At 54.5% G+C, this 22,439-nt stretch overlaps 1 protein-coding gene across 1 annotated transcript in view; it reads right to left on the reverse strand.

Annotated features, from left to right (window-relative positions):
- Nucleotides 1–7,120: 7,120 nt before the first annotated feature.
- Nucleotides 7,121–22,439, reverse strand: part of CFAP251 (cilia and flagella associated protein 251) — a 35,553-nt gene continuing 20,234 nt past the window's right edge. Inside the window, exons 10-22 of the mRNA XM_058657002.1 lie at nt 22,076–22,270; nt 20,164–20,414; nt 19,773–19,924; nt 18,821–18,994; nt 17,808–17,992; nt 14,952–15,066; nt 14,262–14,425; nt 12,315–12,405; nt 12,087–12,230; nt 8,813–9,041; nt 8,186–8,287; nt 7,951–8,060; nt 7,121–7,357 (exon numbers count right to left, since the gene is read on the reverse strand). Coding sequence (XP_058512985.1) covers nt 7,136–7,357; nt 7,951–8,060; nt 8,186–8,287; nt 8,813–9,041; nt 12,087–12,230; nt 12,315–12,405; nt 14,262–14,425; nt 14,952–15,066; nt 17,808–17,992; nt 18,821–18,994; nt 19,773–19,924; nt 20,164–20,414; nt 22,076–22,270 — 2,134 coding nt within the window. The 3' untranslated portion in view covers nt 7,121–7,135. The remainder of the gene's footprint in view (nt 7,358–7,950; nt 8,061–8,185; nt 8,288–8,812; nt 9,042–12,086; nt 12,231–12,314; nt 12,406–14,261; nt 14,426–14,951; nt 15,067–17,807; nt 17,993–18,820; nt 18,995–19,772; nt 19,925–20,163; nt 20,415–22,075; nt 22,271–22,439) is intronic.

Below are 22,439 nucleotides of genomic sequence, written 5' to 3' on the forward strand. Positions count from 1 at the left end.
TTAAAATATTTATTTGAAAGGCAGAGATCTTCCACCCACTGGTTCTCTCCCAGATGGTTACAGAGGAGCCAGGAGCCTGTAACTCCCTCCAGGGAGTGAACCGTGGATGGGAGAGTCTTTCTCTATATAATGTTAGAATAAATAAATCACACAAAAGAAAAAACCCTCAAAGCAAAAGTGTTGTCTGATTCCACTCACATGAGGTACCTTCATGCCATCCACTGAAGCGGCAGACCCTGGGGGGACGGGAGAGCTCATGGGCATGCGGGCTGCTTCTGTGGGTGATAAGAAGGCTCTGTTCCGGAAGAGCACTGATGGCTGCACGACACTGTGGATGCACCCAGTGTCGCTGACCTGCACACCTCCCCTCGGCTGTGGTGGGGGAGCAGCCTTTAGCCCGGGAGCTGAAATACCCATGTCACGGACCAGTGTGATAGCTCAGTGGCTAAAGTCCTTGCCTTGAAAGTGCGGGGATCCCATATGGGCGCTGGTTCTAATCCCGGCAGCTCCCTGCTTGTGGCCTGGGAAAGCAGTCGAGGACAGGCCAAAACTCTGGGACCCTGCACCCGCGTGGGAGACCCAGAAGAACCTCTGGGCTCCTGGCTTTGGATTGGCTCAGTTCCAGTCGTTGTGGGCTTGGGGAATGAACCATTGGACGGAAGATCTTCTCTTCTCTGTATATCTGACTTTCCAACTAAATCTTAAAAAAAAAAATCAGCCTCTTAAAAAAAAAATACCCATGTGGGTCTGTTCCCTTCTCCAGCCTCCTGCCAAAATAGACATGGGGGGTGGGGGAGGGTCGGGCAGCAGTGACCATTCAGCTGCCTGGCTCCAGCATGGCGTCTGGGCAGTGAACTACTGGATGGGAGCTCTGTGTGTGATTCTTAAATAAATTTTTAAAAATGGCTATAAATATTGATGTTAGGTCGTGCGCATGTGACCACTGTGAAGAAGCACCCAACACCCAGCTCTTTAGGACAGCAGATCTACAGCCTGGGGCCCCAGGGACCCCAAGCACAAAGCCATCTGGTTTGAACCCCTGATGAAACCATAGAGCTTCCTACAAGTGTTCTTTATAAGCCTTCTATGTCATTTTTTTTTTTTTTAGCTGTTTCCTGGCCCCTGTAAATACTTTGCAACTCTTGTTGACCAGAACACAGTTGTTTTATAGCCTGTGGATCCCCATTCTTGTTACTGTGTCCATGTTTCCTTGTATCTGCCTCCTTCTCTTCACTAGATAAATCGCATTTTACAATGTATCCATGAGGAGAAAACCCCCGTCTTCCCTCAGAGGTGATTGGCACCTGTTTCTACACACACACACACACACACACACACACACGGTCACCCAAGGCAATCCTGCCCCAAGTCCAGGATGTCAGTTCCTGATCACCTCCTGGGGGTGGGGAGGGTTGCACAACTGGTTCACTCATTGTCCTTTGAGTGCTAGATGCGTAGCAGCTGGCTGGCAGGTTCACATCTTCCCACTCCCCTTTGTGAGTCTGACATCAGCCATGGAGGGCACTGACCCCATGGAGACTGGCAAATGCCACACATACCAGGACCCCCCTCTCCCAAGCCCACCCAGAGCTGCCATCACCAACCAACAGATTACCTACCCCCTGAGCTCAGGATGCCCCTGACTGTTTTAGCCTCCTGTCCTACAACGACTCTCAATCAAGTTCAAACGTGCCAGGACTTATGCTTGTCTGTAGGGCCAAAAGGGTCTCCTCACTGGACTTCCTTGCAGCCTTTGTCCCTTTCATCTTGACCTGCTAATTCCTTGCCATGTTGTGAACACATAGTGGCTTCTGCTGTGTTTCCAACTGCTTTTCCCTAGGCAGGGCTGGGCGTTTGCCCCAGGGCTTGGGACAGCCTCGTGTCCTGTTACCAGATGCCTGGTTCAGGTCCCAGTTCAGCTTCCACCTCTAGCGCTCTGCGAATGCACATCCTTGGAAGCAGCAAGTGCTGGCTCCAGTAGTGGGTCTCTGCCACCCCTGAGGAACACCAGAGTTCCAGGCTCCTGGCTTCAGCCTCATCTGTGTTATCTGTCTCTACCTCCAGGCACTCCAGTATGGGATGCGAGCATGCCACATAGTGACTCAACCACTGTGCACACCCCACAAAGACTGAGTTAGGGCTGGGCATTTGGCCTTCCCATTCTAATGCCGGCTGGGATTCCTGTGTCCCACGTCCAAGTACTGAGACTTGACCCTGGTTCAGGGTCCTGGTTCCAGCCTCCTGCCAAAGGGCACCCCAAGAGGCAGAAGGTTCCTGCCACCCACTAAGGGACTGAGTTCTTGCCACACAACTTCATTCTGGCCAATGCAGCACCTGGGGAGTGAACCAACGTGCTTGTACGCAGCAAAGGAGCAGACAAGAGCCATGAGACACTCTGAGATCTGAAGGGGGGCTCCTGCAACCCACCCACCCTCCCAACACTGAATAATACAACCTGTGGAGGCTGCAGAAGCCCCAGTGGGTGGGGCAGCAACCCAGAGCCCACTCCTTGCTCTCCGTGCGGGACTTCAAGGGCAGAGGCAGCTGCAGGTCTCAGAAGTTAAAGAGGGCCTCTTTCTCTCAAGCCAGGCGGCTCAGACCCAGGCCTCGGTCCTAACCTTGACCATGGGTGGACAGGCTAGCTCGCTGATTTCTTAAAAAAAAAAAAAAGCTTCCATAATTCACACATTATAAAACTCACCTTTCTAAAGTTCATAATGCCATGGCTTTCAGGGTATTCAGAGTCGTGTAACCATCATCACAATCAACTTTGGAACATTTTTTTTTTTTTTTAAGATTTATTTTTATTGGAAAGTCAGATATACAGAGAGGAGGAGACACAGAGAGAAAGATCTTCTGTCTGATGACTCACTCCCCAAGTGACTACAACAGCCAGTGCTGTGCCAATCCGAAGTCAGGAACTTCCTCCAGGTCTCCCACATTGGTGCAGGGTCCCAAGGCTTTGGGCTGTCCTCGACTGCTTTCCCAGGCCACAAGCAGGGAGCTGGATGGGAAAATGAGCTGCTGGGATTAGAACCAGTGCCCATATGGGATCCCGGCGCTTTCAAGGCAAGGATTTTAGCCGCTAGGTCACCGAGCTGGGCCCAGAACATTTTTCATCACGTAGGAAATAAACCCTGGGGCCTGGTACTACATCCTAGTGGCTAATGTCCCTGCCTCACGAGCACCAGTTTGTGGCCCAGCTGCTCTACTTCCTACCTAGTTCCTTGCTTGTGGCCTGGGAAAGCAGTAGAGGTCAGCCCAAAGCCTTGGGACCCCACACCTGTGTGGGAGACCCAGAAGAAGCTCCTGGCTTTGGATTGGCTCAGCAATGGCCACTTGGGGAGTGAACCAGCAGATGGAAGATCTTTCTCTTTCTCTCTGTAAAAATGTGACAACTTTCCAATAAAAATAAAAATAAGGAGAGAGAGAGAAAGAAAGAGAGACAAAGAAAGGAAAAAAGGAAGGAAGGTAGGAAGGAAGGAAGGAAGGAAGAAAAGAAAGAAAGAAAGAAAGAAAGAAAGAAAGAAAGAAAGAAAGAAAGAAAGAAAGAAAGAAAGAAAGAAAGAAAGAAAGAAAGGCGAGAAAGACAGGTAAACAAATCCTGAACCCAGGGGCCCGGTGGCGTGGCCTAGCGGCTAAAGTCCTCGCCTTGAACGCCCCGGGATCCCATATGGGCGCCAGTTCTAATCCCGGCAGCTCCACTTCCCATCCAGCTCCCTGCTTGTGGCCTGGGAAAGCAGTCGAGGACAGCCCAAGGCTTTGGGACCCTGCATCCACATGGGAGACCTGGAAGAGGTTCCTGGTTCCTGGCATCGGATCGGCGCGCACCAGCCCGTTGCAGCTCACTTGGGGAGTGAATCATCGGACGGAAGATCTTCCTATCTGTCTCTCCTCCTCTCTGTATATCTGACTTTGTAATAAAATAAATAAATCTTTCAAAAAAAAAAATCCTGAACCCAGTAAGCAGTCACTCTCCCCCTCCGGCTCCCTGCCTCTGGCAACCCCTGAACCTGCTGTCTGGTTGCTTCCTGCACCTGCAGCCACATGATATAGGAGGAGATGTTACGGCAAACAGGAAGGGCAGCGTGGACTGACTCCAATAAGGTGTTGTAATCCCTGGGAAGCCTGGAGGGATCGGGAGAGGTGGATTTGAGGGTTTAAAATCCCTGGGGAATGTGGCACCCTGTGGCCACTGCCTCCTTCACTGGCTTCTGGTCTTCCTGGGCGCTTCAGCCCACCGGCCTGCCCCGCAGCAGGCTCCAAGTGTAACGGAAAAATGGTCACAGCCTCCAGCTGCCACACTGACCACAGTTGCCTGGAGCCAAGCACCGGCTCCTTAGAGTTGGGATGCAGCAGCCCCTGAGGGCGGCAGGGAGAGGACGCTGGACAGTGGCCCGGCAGCTCTTCTGACTACAACTCTCTCCTTGCCGCACAGTGCTCCTGGGGCAGGGCCAGGGCCAGGCTTGCAGCACACTGTCATTAACTGAGTGCAGGAGTGAGCGAAGCCCATCTTGGTGCTGTTGTAAAGGAAGCATTTCACTCCTAGAGGCCAGGAGGCAGCGGCCATCGCTCACAGCACATGTGTGTCAGCTCTCTCTGCTGAGGGCCTGCTCCAGAGCACACACACACTGGCCACTGGCTGGGGGCAACTTCCTAGGTGACTTTGCAGCCCTGTTGTGTGACCCATTCAGCAAAGCAGCTCCTGAATTTGCCTTCCAAAGAAAGTCCCCAACTCTGTCTTTCGCCACCTGGGTTCAGCAAGAGCCCAAAGGCAGGGAGGTGGACAATGGCTCAGCCCTGGTGGTGGTACTGGTGGGGGAGGGTAACTGGCTCTGACCTTTACCCCTCTGCCCCACAGCACTGCCAGCTGTTTCAGGCTCCCATGGACGAAGCAGTGCCAGTGTGACTGTGCTCTGCCCAAGCCTTAAGTCCCTCCTCTAGGCACTGAAGACCACCTCATTACCAGCCTAAGGCTAAGGGTTGCCGCCCATGCACTTGGGACCAGCCACTGTCCCCTGGCAGGAGTCTGCACCCCTCAAAGGGACCTCTGCAACCAGCCTCCTTGTCTTTCCCGTCTCAGTGCTCTGTGGTTTCATGACACACGAGCAGGGTGGTGCCCTGCCCTTGACTCCCGGCCCTCAATCTATTTATTACAGGTGACGCGGGAACAGCTGCCTGCAGGGGCACTGCTGGCCACACCCCTACAGAACACACTCCAGCCCAGAACAACCAGCCTGGGGTAGCCGCAGCTTGAGGAGACGGACTCATCTCACTGGCTTCCCCTTGTAATGTGGCAGAGGCCTGGGGTAGCTGCGCGGGTGATGAAGCAAGGAGGGGCCCTGGGCGCTGACCCTCAGTGGCACCTGCTGGGGATCCGGCAGGCACAGGGGTGGGTTGCCGGAACAGTCCAGGCTTGGCCTGACTCTGTAAGGCGGTGTAGACTTCATGGAGTTGGTTTGGATTTGCAGGAGAGTTGGAAAGGCAGTTTCACAGAGCTTCCTCAACATGTTTTCCAGACCAGAACCTCTGTCCAGGTGTCCCCAGTGTGTGGCAAGGACTGTTACCTGCTGCCTTGCAGGGTCTGCAGCAGTGGGAAGCTGGTGTCCGGAGGCGGAGCAAGATGGAGTGCAGGTGTGGTGACCAGCAGCACCTTAACAGGGACGTCGAAGGCCTGCCCTGTGGGACAGCACCCTTGGACTGGACTTGATGCTCCCACCAATATCCTTCCTGGTGTTTTCTGTTAGTCTCTTGGTCTTGTAGGTCATGACCTTCCCTTGTGCAGAGACACCTGGCCAGGTGTGTTATGTTCATATCTGCAAGATATACGCTGGCTTAGCAGAGAAAACATCTCAGCTGCCCAGCAGCCCAAGTGCATGCTTCCAGGAGATGCAGTCACTGGTGTCAGAGGCAGTGGAAGATCCTGACTGGCATCCAGGCCATAACCAACTCCAACTTGTATTTTGAAATGAATAACAAGTCACTTGAGACTTTCCCACTTCATCAAACGTCCCTGGACCTTTTTAACCTGCTTATTAGATGGAGCCCCTGAGCCTGGACCAGCTGCCAACTTGGGTTCGTAAAGCCGGCTTCTCTTTGTGCTTTCAAGAAAGAACAGGATGGAAGCTGGGCTTACAGGGCCCTGGTGGCAAGCTCAGCAGGGCCTGGGCTCAGGCTGGCCAGCCCGGGGTTGCCATGACACGGCCTGGCCAGTCTGTGCTGTGTTCCTGGGTGTTCTGGGACTGTCACTAGACCATGTCTCACCCTGGACCCTGCCCAGCAGGGAGGGCTTATGTGTGGGTGAACAGCTGTGACTGCCTCATGCAGAATGTGGAATGGATGGGGAACATCCCTCAAACGCTGGTCCCTTGGGTGGGTAGCGGGGGACCTGCTTTGGGTGGGAGTGCTCAGGACAGACCTGCTGGGGAATACTACCTCCAGAACCAGACCCTGACACGAGCATTGGGTTCATGGCCTCTCCCGGGTGTTGGGGTCAGGTCCACGCTCTGCTTCTGCCCCAGCTCGCTACTACCAACTGAGAAGGTAGCAGATGATGGCTCTGGGACTGGGCTTCCTGCCACCTGAGTGGGAGATGTGGGTTGGGTTTTGCAATCCTGGCTGTGGTCTGGCCCAGTTGCCAGCATGGTGGGTGCCTGGGGAGTGCCCCAGCTGATGGGAGCTCTGTCTCACATACGCACGTGGGCCTCCTGTGCGTTTTGCAGCCCAGTGGAGTCTGAGACGGCCATCAACCACCGGGGCTGGCATGCCACGCAAGGAAAGGCCCAGGTGCAACACGTGCCGGCTGGCGGTTTCCGCTCGCTCTGGCAGTTGCTGTGGTGTGAAGCTTGACCAGCGATGCGTTCCCCAACCGCCACATCAACCTCCACTCACAGGGAACCTCAGGAGCCCAGGGCACCCCTCCTTGTCTGGGGAATTTCACGAGGAAGGTCTGCTGCTGGCAGGGCGCCCCGTAGGCCCTATGCATAACACCCCCTCCAGGCCGCCCAGGGTTCTGGCTGCCATGGACACCCAGCTGCCTGGCTGTTCATGCCCCACCCTCTACTTCGGTACTTCAGAAACAACGGAATGTCTAATTTTGTGAATTCCATTGCTGAACCAAACTCACTTTTAATGCTCAAGTGTTGTGATGAACAGGATCGGGTGGGGAAATGCAGAAAACACACACACACACACTCACACACACACACACGTGTGCCTCTGGGTTTCCAACATTTCTTACAACTTCACTGACCACTTTACTCAGAGTCTTCAGAAATGGCCAAGCCAAGAATTTCAGTTGTGAATATTTCTGCAGTGATTTCTTCTGGAAGTTCCTCTTCAAGGCAAATTTCTGAACCTAGTCAAGCAAAAAAAGAAAGGCAAATGACTGGGTCTCTGACACAGATGTGCCTTCCAGAGGTGCCAGTACAGCACACTGGACAAAAATGGGTAGCTTGTGTCCGTTGTGAACCTTAGGGAGAGAGCGGTTAGAATTGTCCCGCCTCTGCGAACGGACCCCTGGCCACACCACAGGGCTGTGATCTCGCTGTTTCTTGGGACCCCAAGATCACAGCGTCGGCACTGCCGACAGGGCCACATCCTGAGTTGCTGGGAACACAGGGTGAAGAGCTATGGGCACAGGCTGAAAACTACCCCTTGGGTACGGGTGTCCAGAGTGAGCTGCGACCAGGGACTTGGCTTGGTCCCACATGGGGTAGTGAGGGAGGAGGGAGGCTAGTGGTGGCCTCCTCAGGGGACACTTTGCATTTGGGGTAGACCCAGGGGACCGCTGGGATCGTTCCACCCCCAGGCTTGCAGAGGCAGCCTTTGCTTGCAGCCCAGGGCACTCCAGGAGGAAGGGGAGGGACAGTCGCCAGGCAAGGTCAGGAAGCGGAGCCAGGTGCTGTTTAAATACTTGCAGGTCCTGGTGGCTGGACGCTTCACTCTTACCGCTCTGCTGGAGCTGCCAGGACACAGCTGGACCAAGCTGGACCCTCTCTCCTGCTGGCCAACGTCCACCCACTTGGCCAGTAGAACGAGGGGAGAGATGAGGCCAGGAGCTAAGGCAGGAACAGCTCTCGGGTCTTGGTGCCACTCGTTTGCAGTAGCTGCCTCTGTGTGAGCAGCCTCATGGAGAGTGGCTGGTGCTGTCACGGCTGTAAACACACTCATGTCCACATGGTACCTTTGAAGGAGATGGCGGCCGGTTCGGATCCCCAGCCCTCAGGATTCAGGCCAAACAGCGTGGCGAAGCAGTCCAGCATCTCCTCCTTGGTCATGTGCTCACCTGGGCCCCATCAAGGACAAAGACGGCCACTTAGTGCTGGGCTTAGCACGGGGTCTCCTCTAGGGTCTTACAGGGACTCTGCCCGCTGTGCTTTGGAGCCAGGTGTGGTCCAGAGCTCCAGGTTACCATCAGACTTCCTTCCACTAAGTGACTAAGGGTGCTCGCAGCCGAGAACAACACAGGGGAGCAAAGGCAACTCGCTGAAAAAGACCGACTCGACTCTGTGGCAATGGGCTCCTCGAATCCAAACACCCAGCTGGACATGGATGAGGATGTCCCCCAGAGAGAATGCCCGCTGCAAATTACGAGGGAAAGTGGGCAAATAGAAACGTTGGTCATGGTGCAGACTTAGTCCTCAGACGCACTCTCCAGTCTAGGAGCAGGTGAGCTGGCTGGTATCACCCCGCAGCCCTTTGGGGTTCTGGGGAACCCGAATGGACGTCTCCCCAAACCGCCCTGCCCCTGGGAATGCTGGGGGCATCAGCAGATGCTCCTGTGTGTCCTGTGGGAGCGCGCATGCGTTACCTTTAGTCTGAAGTAGTTTCAGGAAGTCTTCTCTTCGAATAGCCTTTTGTCCTTTGGAATTGGTGAAGCCGAGAACCTCAAAGGTCTGTCGGATGCCGCTCATGGTGTTACCGAAAGGCGGCCTGTGATTGAGGTAAACTTTGAGGAAATCTGGCAAGTTGATTTTGTCAATTATCTTCCCAGTGTTTACGTATTCGCTGAATTTGATTTCATTAAACATATTGGCAATCTAGGGGAGACATTCAAAAATAAAAAGCTCCTCAAAAAGAAATGGCACTTGCACGGGCTTCTCAGAATGAGGGCATTACAAGACCAAGGAGCACACCCACCCAGCTCAGAGCATGTCAGGGGCTCATTACACCTTCCAGGACAGACAGGTTCAAGTCCCGGGACCTTGGGGCACACAGGGGCAGAGGTCATTAGCATGAGGCCACAGCCAAGCCAGGAGGGCCTTCATTTCAGCAAAACTGGTGTCCTTACGGGGAGGGGACAGGGACCTGCAGGGAGGAAGTGACCACTGAGCAGCTCTGAGTGGCGGCCACTGTCCACAGCTAGAGGGGAGGAAGCGCGGCCCTGCTGAGAGCCAGACTGGGATTCCTGGGAGAACAGGCTCTGTGGCCTGAGCCACCAGGGGTTGGTGGCCTTTCACTAGCGCACCCCTGACACAGTGCTGCATTTGTCCAGGGCCAGCCCTGGAGCCCGTTTCATTGTACTGCCTTCACCCAAGGACATAGCCACCATTCTCTTGCTTTGTGAAACACCTTTCAGTTTTATTCTAAAGACACAATCTGGGCCTGGCATGGTAGCCTAGCGGCTAAAGTCCTGGCTTTGCATGCGCCAGGATCCCATATGGGCGCCGGTTCATGTCCTGGCTGCTCCACTACCCATCCAGCTCCCTGCTTGTGGCTTGGGAAAGCAGTCGAGGACGGCCCAGAGCCTTGGGCCCCTGAACCTGTGTGGGAGACCTGCAACTCTCATTACAAAAACACATCAGGACAACACAGCATCCAAAATTCAACAGAAACTCAGCTATGATGACTGGGTCGGGGGGACATCACCCACGGGCCTTGTGCCTAGAGAAAAGCCCATGTTTACGAAGACGGAAGAGGGAATGTTTTTCTATGTGGCATCAGCTGTGGGAAGTGTGGCACCAGGGGACAGCTCCTCGGAAACAGGACACACTAAGCTGATCGTTCGCGTAGAAAATTAAGCATTCTGAACTCAACCCACCCCAACCGCTGGGGTCTGGGTCAGGGCCGTGCTCCACCTCTGAGCGGAGCTGTCTGTAGCAGGAAATGGCTGGGGATTCCTTGGGGAAGGTCGATGTTCTTGTATAATGTGGCTTCAATTTACTGCACTGACTGGCTTCAAATCCCCATGGCAGTCACACTGACGTAAAGGAAATCTAAATAATGTATATTCTTCGGGGGCTGATTAAGTCTCTGTGTCTCCGTCTTTTATATACCCAAGAGTGAAAACACTGCGTGAGCGAGGACCACACCCTGCTCGCGACTTCTCAGGCACATCTTAGGAGGGAATGTTTCATTAACCACAGCAAACCCCTGAGCTAAAAATTTGCCAGGGCCCAAGGAGGCTTTTCCTAAAACACTATAAATCTGATGAGCCAAAGGAGGACCAGAGCTTCCCCGCATAGCTCCACACAGGGCGGAGCCAGCGAGCTCACTCAGCCAGCTTCCCAACAGTGGGTGCATCTGGACCTCAAGACCCTCATAAGACATCTCCAAAGAGCCCGGGTTGAGCCTGGCATGGTAGCCTCATACCTAATTTCGCCTTGCATGCGCCAGGATACCATGTGGGTGCCAGTTCTAATCCAGCTTCCTGCTTGTGGCCTGGGAAAGCAGTTGAGGATAGCCCAAAGCCTTGGGACCCTGCACCCATGTGGGAGACCCGGAAGAAGCTCCTGGCTCCTGGCTCCAGCCACCGCGGCCACTTGGGGAGTGAATCAGCAGATGGAAGATCTTCCTCTCTGTCTCTCCTCCTCTCTGTATATCTGACTTTCTAACAAAAATAAGCAAATCTTAAAAAAAAAAAAAAAGAAAGAGCCAGCATTGTTTCCAAGTGGATTACAAACCCCAGAATCTGAGGGCTCTGTGGAGACACCAACAGGGACAGCACAACCCCCTGCTCTGGGCCTCTGGGAGGGTGGACCCAGCGGCAGGGAACACAGCCCCACTCTTGTTTTCTGTTTTAAACACTCTCCAAGGCCACCCTGTAACTTGCGTTGTGCATTAACATCTTTTCCTTGATACCTTTTATTCATCAGAAAGTATTTGGTTTCTGTTTTTATTTGCGAAGCAAAGACAGAGAGAGGGAGCTCTCGTCTGCTGATTCACTCCAAATACCTGCAGCATCTGGCTCCCGGCCAGGGTGGAGCCAGGAGCGGGGTACTCACGACTGGCAGGGACCAGACTCCCTGCTCCCCCGCCCCCAGCAGGAAGCTGGAACTGGGAGCAGGAGCCAGGAGTCCATCCCAGGCACCCTGATATGGGATGCGGGTGTCTTAGTGATGGTCTAGATACCCTGATATGGGATGCGGGTGTCTTAGTGATGGTCTAACCACCATGCCAGATGCCCACTCCAAGATTTTAACAGGTTGCTAAGCTTTATCATTTGTTGACAATGAGGATAAATGAGGAAGGTCTCTGAGGTCAATGGGATGGGCAGAACCTTCCCCCTGTGCCCCCTTCCTCCCTGAGCATGTTCTATGCCAGGGGTGCAATAGACTAACCCTGGGTACTCCTCAACCCTGCTCAGGCCTGCAAGCGTGGGAGACAGGTCTGCTGCAGGGTTGTGCTGCTTTCTCCCTCCCGAGCCCCACAGCCCAGGAACACGAGCTGGGCCGACAGCACCTGCATAATGAGCACCACCAGTCACTGCAGTGACTGGGCTGTGCCCAGAGTCTCCTGGGTATCTCCTTCTGGAACCTTCCAAGGCTGGTCCTGATGCAACTGGGTCCATGCCCTATCACCCCAGGCTCGAGCGGAACAGTCAACTTTCCTGTAAGGAGCCACCTCCAGGCCCCATACCCTCCTCTACCCCAGGCAACAGGCTCAGAACATTTTCTCTGGTCCATTTCAAAAAGAACAGCAAACTTCCCTACAAGGAGCCACCCTTGGGTCCCTACACCACTCGTCCCAGACATGAGCACGATGGATGGGCCCAGAACCTTCTCTGGTCTGCTGACGTTCAGAGATGCATGAATTCCTGACACGACCCTGCAGTGCGGGTTCACATGTCACACCCCACCCCCTACCTTCTCTTCCGACGGATAGAAGCCGATGGCCCTCATGACGTAGGGCAGCTCTGACAGGGAGATGTGATCTGACACCTGCCTGTCCTCCATCGTGTCGATGCCCTGGCTGCGGAGTTGTGAATAGTAGAAATAGTCCTCCAGCTCCTGCCGGGAATGGACATGGGGGCCCCGCGTCAGCTGGGGTCACACCAGCATGCAGGGGTGGCTGGGGACGCGCCAGGCCATTACCGTGTAGAACCTGCCTTCCCTGCCACCAGGCACCAGGTCATAGAACGGGGTCAGGTCGTCACCCCCGAGAGAAACCGCAGCCTCCAGGGTGCTGGAAGGGAACAGTGGGCTCAGTGTCGGACAGTCCTCAGTGCCCTGAAAGCCAGGAGGCCTAATGCCCCCTTGGTGGACACCAGAGGTCACAGGGCCCTCACCATGGAAATGCAAGCAAGGGAGGGAGAAGGGCTCCAGGGCCTGCGGCAACAAGCCTCCCTGGCAGGACCAGGAACTGTGTGTGTGTGGCTGAGGCACCAGGGGGACCTGCCTTTGTCCAGGCCACATGGGTCGGACAGAAACAGCTCTTTGCTCATGGTCAGCTACAAAATGAAAGAAAACCTGGTTCCATGTGGGCACCCACACCATTCTCCTAACCTCAAGACAACTGCAGACTCAGGCATGGCAGAGGGAGGAGGGAGACTTGCCAGAGGACATCCAGCAAGGTGCTGGCGGAGCCAGGATTTGATGCAGGTCTCTGCCCTTGCTTGAGCAAGATGGCACAAGAGGAGGTGGGGAGGCCAAGCAAGCAAGCGAGTGAGCAAGCAGAGATGATGGGACGGGGGGCTTGTGCACAGCATAGCAAGCTAATCCTCCACCTGAAAGAATATCTGTTGGAATCCTGGCTACCCCATTTCCCATCCGGCTCCCTGCCTGTGGCCTGGGAAAGCAGTGGAAGATGGCCCAAAGCCTTGGGACCCTGCACCCGTGTGGGAGACCAGGAAGAAGCTCCTGGCTCCTGGCTTAGCATCAGCCTAGCTCCAGCGACTCTGGCCATTTGGGAAGCGATTCACTGGATGGAAGATCTTTCTGTATCTCTCCTTCTCTCTGTGTGTCTTTATCTTTCAAATAAAAATAAGTCTTAATAATAAAAGTAATGGGATTCTAAAACATGCCAGACAAGGAGAGAAAAAGGGGAGGCAAGATGTGAGGAGTGCCTGTGGTGAAGGTTTAGAAACATGTGCCAAGGAAGATCCCACAGGGCAAGGGCACAGCTGAGGACAGGACGGGAGGGACTGGGCACCCTACAAGGTGCCAGCAGCAATGCCAGCAGGAGCTTCGTCCCCTTGGTCAGGGTGTTTGCACTGAACAGATTAAGTTGCTAGAAGCAGTGTTGAAGTGCTAATTAGTTTATAATGATCCTTTGTCCCCATGACAGATTAAATGGAAATTTCCAGCAGCCTGGATTCTGACCAGGCACAGGAAAGCTCTGGAAAGCAAGCACCAGCTTTGTCAACTTTTTAAAAAAAAACCTATCATTTCTAGTGGACGAAAATGGAAAAGGGAAGATTCTGGTCTGCTGCCCACCTTCCCCCAGGTTCCAGGCAAAAGGCGGGGGGGAAGGTGGGCTCAGGACTCCCTCAGGATGAGCTCACTTCCACCTCAGAACCCCCAGGTCTCCCAAACCGGCATGCTCAGGTGACGGCAGGGGTCCAGGGTGCTATTGGCTACTTGGCGGGCGGTGAGAAACTTCCATGTTGGTCACACCAAGAAAGACGTGTGTGTACCTGGCTGGGAGCTGGGGTCAGGCCCGTTCAGGTGCCCAAAGCTGCTGTCCCAGTCTCTTGATGCCACACTGCTGGGGTGAACCCCGGACAGGGCCATGGGGATGGTCAGAAATGGAGCAAGCTGCTCCCACTTGGCTTGACTACTCCCTGAAATGGGCAGGTTGGGGATCACTTCTGTGCTTGCCCCCCTCTTAGCGGGAGAGACCTGGGCTCGCGACGCAGGCCGGTGTGAGGAAGCATGGAAAGCACAGGACTGACTAAGCTCTTGGCTCTGGATGAGCTGAATTCACCAGCCAGACCCTCATGAGAGTCCCGCCATAGGCTCTGTGTGCTGCCGCAGGCCGGGAAGGGGAGCCGGCAGCCCGATCCCTACCTCATGGGGTCGGACTGCCGACCTGATACATACCTGAGGTTGATTTTCCACTGCACGACTGAGCGGTCATGCCCTCCCGCAGTGAAGGCGTACGAGCCATCATAGGACAGGGCCATGCCGGCCACCCCGTTTGGGTGGCAAACAATGGCCCATGTCTTGTGGGGGTTGCCGTCTACTGGCAAGATCTGTAGCCCAACCTGGAAAAAGAAGTTCAGTGCTCACTCAGATGCAGGGCATTGGGCCCCACGCCAGGCCCAGCAGGTGCATGACTACCTCCAGACCCACGTGCTCGAAGGACCTGTGTGCCCAGAATCATGTCAGGGTATGGGAGCTGCACACTGGGCTGCAGTGGCAATTCAGCAGGGCAACTTTCCTGTGAAACCTCCTGGTCAATGCCCAGGATTGTCCAGGACTGTCCAGACTAATACTCACATCTTGTGACTTAGACTTTTCTAGACTGACTGTTGAATACACAGCCGAGTATCCGTAATCTAAAATAATCCTAAAATTATTTCATGCAAATACACCAGAAGAAAAGACCCTCCGGTGTCCCGTGTGTCCTCCACGGGCTACAGGAAACCTAACCCACTCAGCAGCGCCTACAGATGGCCAGCATCCTTGCGCCTGCTACAGGCCAGCCTCTGTCTCCGCAGGGCATCCGCAACGTCCCTCTCCAGGGCCGAGCACGGCTCACGTGCACACAATGAACAAGGCGGGCTGTACCTTGTCCTTGTTGATGAACACCAGGTAGCGCTTCTGCAGTTCCTTGGCTGTTCTTGCTGGCAGAACCTGGGTCTGCTCAATCGGTGAACCAAACGTCGGCCCCAGCAGCGTCTTTCTGCGAGAGGAGAAAGGACCCTTCTTTTTCTAAAGGCCGAGAGCCTGGAGGCCTTTCGGTCAGGACGACCTGCCACGCTGCTCATTCTGCATCTCCCAGTTGGCCCCTCGGCTAAGCGTGTACACCCAGTTACTTCAGCAGTAAAAGGCTCCAGGGACGTGGACTGTACAGAAGGCACCAAGCGGCTGTGCCTCTGAAAGGGACACTTCTCCCTGATAAATGAAGGAAGGGAACATCATGTCTCAAGAATATGTTGGAGAACAAGGAATGAGAATGAACTGTGAGGAGGTAACCTGTGATGGCAGCATGCAAAGATGTGTCCATGGTCCCCAGTGGAGCCTGGCAGGACAAGGGAGCAGGGGTGCAGGTATTGTTTGCAACACACAGACTTCCTAAATCTTCCTGGGCACGGATGCGGTGTGCTCAGGGTGAGGTCATGGACTTACCTTCAGCCCAGAGCTGGGCTCTCCTGGGAGCTGGCAGAACTTGAACTTCACTCACTGGATACCTGCTAGGCCTTGGAGGGGCCCCAAACATTTTTATATATTAAAGACTGGGCCCACAAAAATTAAATAAATCCAGAGGCCAGCACTCTGGCTTAGCAGTTTGTCACTGCTTGCAAAGCCGGTAGCCCATGGGGACATGGTTTCGAGACTTAGCTGTTCCACTTCTGATCCAGCCCCCTGCTAACGTGCCTGGGAAAGAAGCAGCTGGCAGCCCAAGTGCTTAGCCTCTTGCTACCCACATGGGACACATGAATGAAGTTCCTGGCTCTAGGGTTGGGCCTGGCCCAGCCCCAACTGATGAAAGATCTCTTTTAAGAAAAATTTAATACATACATACATACACACATACATACATAAAGCTTTTTCAGAAAAATTGAATATAATTCAGGTCCCACCAGGCCTGGGTCTGGGCCTTCATCTCACTTGCTTCTAAGCCCTAAGAGTCCCAGTAGGTTGCTCCCTGTGACCCAGAGCCCCAGCCTGTCCCTTGCCAGGCCAGCTGTGCTGGCTATAGGTGCGAGAAACATGAAGGAAGAACCAATTACATTCGACCAGCCTTTCCGGAGCTCCTTTTGGTGCCCGGCCCTGTGCTGGGTGCGCAGGACAGATGTGAGACACTGATCCTGCCGCTGAAGCCACAGCAGAGACGACAATGTGGTGATGCCAGGGCTGAGGGTGGAGGAGGGCCCGCAGGAACAAGAGAGAGCAGCATTTGGATGGTGAGTGGGAGCATAGGGGGCGAGAAGGAGCAAGAGTGAGTGCCGAGGTCTGGGAATGGAAGCCAGCAGGGAAGGGGGGCCTGCAGGAAAACACCCTTCCCTGCTGGGGTGCAGGGGGCCACAGGGGACGGCCAGCCGGGGTGAGCCCTCACCAGGGTTACAGGCACTAAACAGGCTTAGTGGTAAAAAAAAAAAAATGCCAAAATGACCAGTAAGTAAACAATCTGCCAATCAATTCCAAGCTCCCTCCAAGACCCCTCAAAATATCAGGGGTAATTTTATTGCAAAGTCAGATATACAGAGAGGAGGAGAGACAGAGAGGAAGATCTATCTGCTGATTCACTACCCAAGTGACCGCAACGGCCGCAATTGTGCCGATCCGAAGTCGGCATCCAGGAGCTCTTCCAGGTCTCCCACACAGGTGCAGGGTCCCAAGGATTGGGCCATCCTCGACTGCTTTCCCAGGTCACAAGCAGAGAAGTGGGGCCGCCAGGATTAGAACTTGCAACCATATGGGATCCCAGCATATTCAAGGCAAGGACTTCAGCTGCTAGGCCACCGCGCTGAGCCCTGATCTGACTCTTAAAATTTTATCACAAGGGCCCAGCATAGTAGCCTAGTGGAGGAAGCTCCTGGCCAGGCATTTTAGTCCTTGGGGGAATGAACCAGTGGAGAGAAGACACACACTCTTTCTTTCAAATAAAGAAAATAGAATTGGACTCCTGGGACTCCTTTGGCAGCATGCTTTCTTTCCTGCCGTGTCTTGTTGGGATGCCTGGGGCAGGGGCAGCTTCCTTTCTTTTCTAGTTGTACTGTCACGTTCCTATGTGCCAGGAAACCATCATTTAACACCAGTTAATGGACATCTGGACCGAGTCCATTTTTTAACGTATTTTCAAACAAGAGCTCCTTTTACTTATGTCTTGGCGTAATGGCCTGACTACTTTTGTGGGCTGCGTTCCTAGAAGTCGACAGCTTACACTCAGATTTCCTAGACGGGACAAGTGGCTTTCCCAAAAGGTTGCACCAATGCACGCCCCCTTGGCGGCGGGGGCAGAGTGCCCGTTTCCTCACCCCCAGCCAGCGCCTGGTGCTATCAGTCACCGTTATCTGTGCCGATCGGATGTGGTGACAAATGGAGCTGAGCTGTCATGTGCACCTCTGACAGACTGGAGAGCACCTGCTCCTACGTTTATCGGCCTTTTTCTGCAAGCCGCCTTTGCCATTTATAAATTCTCGGGGAATTCAACATTTTTGCAAAAGGCGGTCCCTTCCCCCACGAGGCTGCGGGTGCTGGGCTTGGCTGTTTCTGCAGTTCGAGGGGTGCTGCATTCCCTTTGGCACACACCATGCTCCAGACAGAAGTGGCTGTGTTACACCCCGAAGCTGTGCAAGGTCACTGCGCTGTCCTCCCTCGCTGTCCTCCCTCGCTGTCCTCCCTCGCTGTCCTCCCTCGCTGTCCTCCCTCACTGCCAAGGACCCGGTGCAAACAGCTCCCTGACAGGCCCTCACTCACCTGCACATCTTGGTGGTGGAGTTGAAGAGCTTCACTTTGTAGCCGCTGTTGCAAATGAGCAGGAAGAGCTCCTTGGTGAGGGGTGGGTACCACACCATGCAGGTGGGATAGTCGCCCTGGTCCGTACGGTGGATGTCCACGACCTCCAGGTGGTCGCGGCAGCTCCTGCGGAGATTGTACTCTATCTGCAGGCCAGATGGACACACGTGTGACCACGCCAGGCCCACAGCTCTGCCCATGGACACATGTGTGACCACCACGCCAGGCCCACAGCTCTGCCCATGGGCACATTCATGACCACCCCGCCAGGACCTGAGTTTCTCCCAAGAGCTTGCGGCAGACACCAGCCTGCAGGTCTGCGAGGTTTGCCCCCACCTGCTCCACTAGGTTAGTGTCACCTGAGGATGTGGAGAGCAGGGGGACAGGATACGAGGTGGACAATGGGAGACAGACAGTGTGGTTGAGCATCACACTGTTGGCCCACGAAGGCCCCATACTGCTGTCACTGTGCTCGCTGCCAGACGAGGAGACACAGGTGGGGGCAGATCACTTGAGGCCACACCAATCGGGTTTATGTCTCCTACAACAGTGTTAGCCTCCACAGCCTCAACTGTCTTGGCCACTTCCCATTTTGACAACTCTGAGGAGGGGAGCGAAGGCACAGGTGCATCTCAGCACCGGCTGGACCCATCAGAGCAGGTGTGACCTCCCGGGCAGGGTGGTGTGAGCCACGACATGAAGGGAAGACAGCGAACAAATATCATGACCGACTGGGCCTCCTAGTCTGACTCGGTAGCAGTGCTGCCCAGGAGCTCCCACTCAGGACCTGGGTCTGATCCCACTCCTGTGGGCACCACACAGCCCCATGCGGGTGAGGCCGACCCAGGGAACACTGGTGACACTTTGTGTGAAACCAAGGCTCACGGTGTGGCCTGCTCAGTACGAGACAGCAGGGCCAAGGTGAGCAGGCGCCAAGGGAGTGGTGGGCGGTGGGATCACAGCAGGCAGCTCACCAAAAGCCTGTCTTTGCCAAGGCTCAGGAGCCTGGGGTCGTTGCTGTCCAGGTGGACCCCGAAGAGCAGACTACGGATGCTCTTGCGGTGAGAACGGAGCCTGGCTAAGTATTCCCAGACCCTCTGTCCGTTTCTGACCACGATCATGTACACAGCCACGGTGCAGTTCACATCCTAGAAAACAGCAGAGGGGCCCAGGTCATGCCCTTCTACGCCTGCTGACATGAGTGACGTCATGTCAGACTAACAGGATGTCCGCTTCACAGATGAGAAGCTCCAGGTGCTCTCAAGGCGGTGGAAGAAGGTGGCTCTCTGTGACCTTACTCCTACCCAGCCTCTATGCAAACATGAGAGCCTGATTCCCGATGTCTGCATTTGCTGCTCTCAATTCAGCCACATAAGGATTAAAAAAAAAAATCAACAACATATATGAAACAGGGTGGGGGGACAGTCCTTCAGCCTAGCAATGAACAACATTCCACTTCCTAGAGCCTGGGTTCACCTCTGGCTCCAGCTCCCTGCAGATGCTGAAATCGGGAGGCAGTGAGCAACGGCCCGTGTACTGGGGTCCCTGCCACACCCATGGGTGACCTGGATGGAGTTCCCAACCCTCAGCCAGTGGAGGCTATGGAAAAGGGAGTGACCCAGAAGATGGGAGGGTTCTTTATGTGTCTCTCTCCTCCCCAATAAATAAAGCAAGGAGACACAGTGGCGGTGGCAGCAGCAGAGACCAGTGAGCTGGGGCTCCAGGGACCTCCCGCCAGGGGCTTGCACAGCACCACATCCCGTACAGTGTGTAACAGACTGCCCTTGGCTTGTTCGAGTCGTGCCTCTATCCCTCCTGATCTCAGGGACTTTTCATTACCGCAAAAGACAGCGCTTCCCCCACCCTCCCACACCACCCTACCCATGGGGGCTGCGACCCTGGCCAGTGCTGCGGGAGGGTACTCACGGCGGTTGCCATGTACTGGGAGTCGTGGGAGAAGCTGATGTGAGTGACACTGCCTCTTGAATACTGGAAAGGCTTCCGGCTCTCATTTTCCAAGGACATGGCATCCAGGATGTACACTGTGCCCTCGGTGAAGCCTGCTCCCAGCAGGGCTCCTGAGGCGACAAGCCAGGGATCACAGTGGGGCAGGAGCTTGGGTGGCACCCAGTCCCGTGGCACAGCACCTGGGATGCAGCCTTGGCTGCAGCATCCGACTCCTGCCTCTTGCTAATGAAGACCTGGGTGGGGCAGGCTCAGGGAACTAGGCTCCATGTGGGTGACCCGGGCTGGGTTCCTGGCCCATCCCTGGACACTGGGCTTGGACCCGTCACAGATGCCCGGAAGAGCAGCATACCCTCTGGGTTGTGGGTGAGGCTCTGCACTCCGAGGCCCTTCTCAAAGGCCCTGCTGAACAGGTACTTTTTCTTTTCGTAGTCCCATACTTTGATCATCCCACACACACTGCCGATGGCGATGAGGGGCTGGTAGGGGTGGCAGGAGATGGCACAGATGGCGTCCTTGGGCTCCATGAACAGCTTCTCCAGCTTGGTGCCGTCTGTGGTTAAGTGGTACACGGTGGCATCGGAGGTGCCAATGATGAAGTTCCTGTGGGGCCAGGGACCCCAGGTGGCATGAGCACTGCAGGGAGCAGCTGCCAGCCACCCCGTTGCTAAAGGCACGGGAGATGACTCTGTCGTCTGTAATTCAGGGACATTATTAACCCGACATCTCCACAAATACACCACCAACACCCAACAGCCTCCATTTGTAAGTGAAAAAAACCTCACTTTCCACACAGATATTGAGTCATTAAGGATTCGATGGACAGTCAGTTGTAGGATTAGCTAATCTGTATATGAAAATATTCATTTGTGTATGCAAATACAGAGTTGGTGTGCCCATACAGATGTGCCTGTGAGGGCTGCCAGGGTACTTGAGCAGCCTCCTGGACAATCTCGGTCAGCACATGTGCTGCCGAGGAACTGTCCGGTGCCTCTAACCGCAGTGGCTGGGAACCAGCTCTGCCCAGGGACAGAGACCAATCAGCTGGGCTCGAGGCCAGTAGAGACGGGAGCTGAGGGATGAAGACGGTGCCGCTCTGTTACTGAGGTTCTTAGTGTTAAGACATGGATGACTTATTTTTAAGATTCATTTATTTTTTTTTAGCAAGGCAGATTTACAGAGAGGAGGAGATACAGAAAGAAAGCTCTTCCATTTGTTGGCTCACTGCTCAAATGGCCAAAACAGCCAGAGCTAAAGCCAGGAGCCAGGAGCTTTTTCCAGGTCTCCCACACAAATGCAGAGTCCCAAGGCTTTGGGTTTTCCTCTGCCACTTTCCCAGGCCACAAGCAGAGAACTGGATGGGAAGTGGAGCAGCTGGAACTCAAACCAGCACCCAGATCTGATGTTGGTGCCACAGGGTTGAGGATTAGCCTGTTGAACTACACCACCAGCTCTACGGCTGACTTTCTGAAACTATAAGCTACCCCCAGGCCAGGAGAAGCATGTCCTGTAAGGCCACATCCTAATGTCCTTATCCCAGGCACAAGGTGAACATTCATTCATCTGCATGCAAATAAAAGGCAGGCATCATCACTTTTAAAATCTATCTACTTCTTGGGGCCAGCATGATGGCTCAATAGGCTAATTCTCTCCTTGCAAGCATCGGCATCCCACATGGCTGCTGGTTACTGTTGCAGCTGCTCCACTTCCCATCCAGCTCCCTGCTTGTGGCCTGGGAAAGCAGTCGAGGATGACCCAAGCCCATGGGATCCTATACCCATGTGGGAGATCTAGAAGAAGCTCCTGGATCCTGGCTTCGGATTAGCTCAGCTCCGGCCACTGCAGCCATTTGGGAAGTGAACCAGTGGAAGATCCTTCTCTGTGTCTCTTCTTCTATGGATCCATCATTCAAATAAAAATAAAACAAATCTTTAAAAAATGTTATTTACTTGTTTCACTTGAGAGACAGAGAAAGAGGAAAGAAAGAGCTGGTGCCCGTCACTGCTTCACTAAGTATCTTCAACAGCAGGAGCTGCGCCAGAGCAAAGCCAGGAGACAAGAACTCAGTCCTGGTGTTCCGGGAACTGTCAGGGACCCAGGCGTGTGAGCCATCCCCTGCTGCCTCCCGGGGTGAGCAGCAGGCTGCAGCAGCTGGTGCAGGGAGTGGTGGCGGACTCACCCCCCCAGCAGTGTACGCAGGTGGAACCTGAACTACTGCACCCACAGCCTCACTAACAGGATGTGAACATCCATCAGCAGCTCACCTCACCACAAAGAGGTCCCCTTTCAGGGTGCAGTCCGGAGGGAAGTTGGATTTCTCTGTCGGAGGTGCTGCCGGGGTCTTGGAGAAGGACAGGGTCCTGATGGAGCTCAATTTGAAGTGACTGTACCAGTTAACGATGGACAGGCTGCGGTCGTAGAACTTAATGTTGCCTCTGATGTCGCCTGTGACGATATAGCTGCAAGGGAAAACGGCAGTGTTCACGCGACGGCAGTCACGGGCCTGGGCTATCCGCAAGGGCTGAGCACCTTGTCAAATGCCAGGCTCTGGGCTCTGGACCGTGTGCAAATGCCGCTTGACACTGCCCAGGCTTTCCCTGTTCATTCTGCTTCCCATCCGTCCAACTA

This window comes from Ochotona princeps, chromosome 29 (genome assembly GCF_030435755.1).
Source record: "Ochotona princeps isolate mOchPri1 chromosome 29, mOchPri1.hap1, whole genome shotgun sequence".
NCBI lineage: Eukaryota > Metazoa > Chordata > Mammalia > Lagomorpha > Ochotonidae > Ochotona > Ochotona princeps.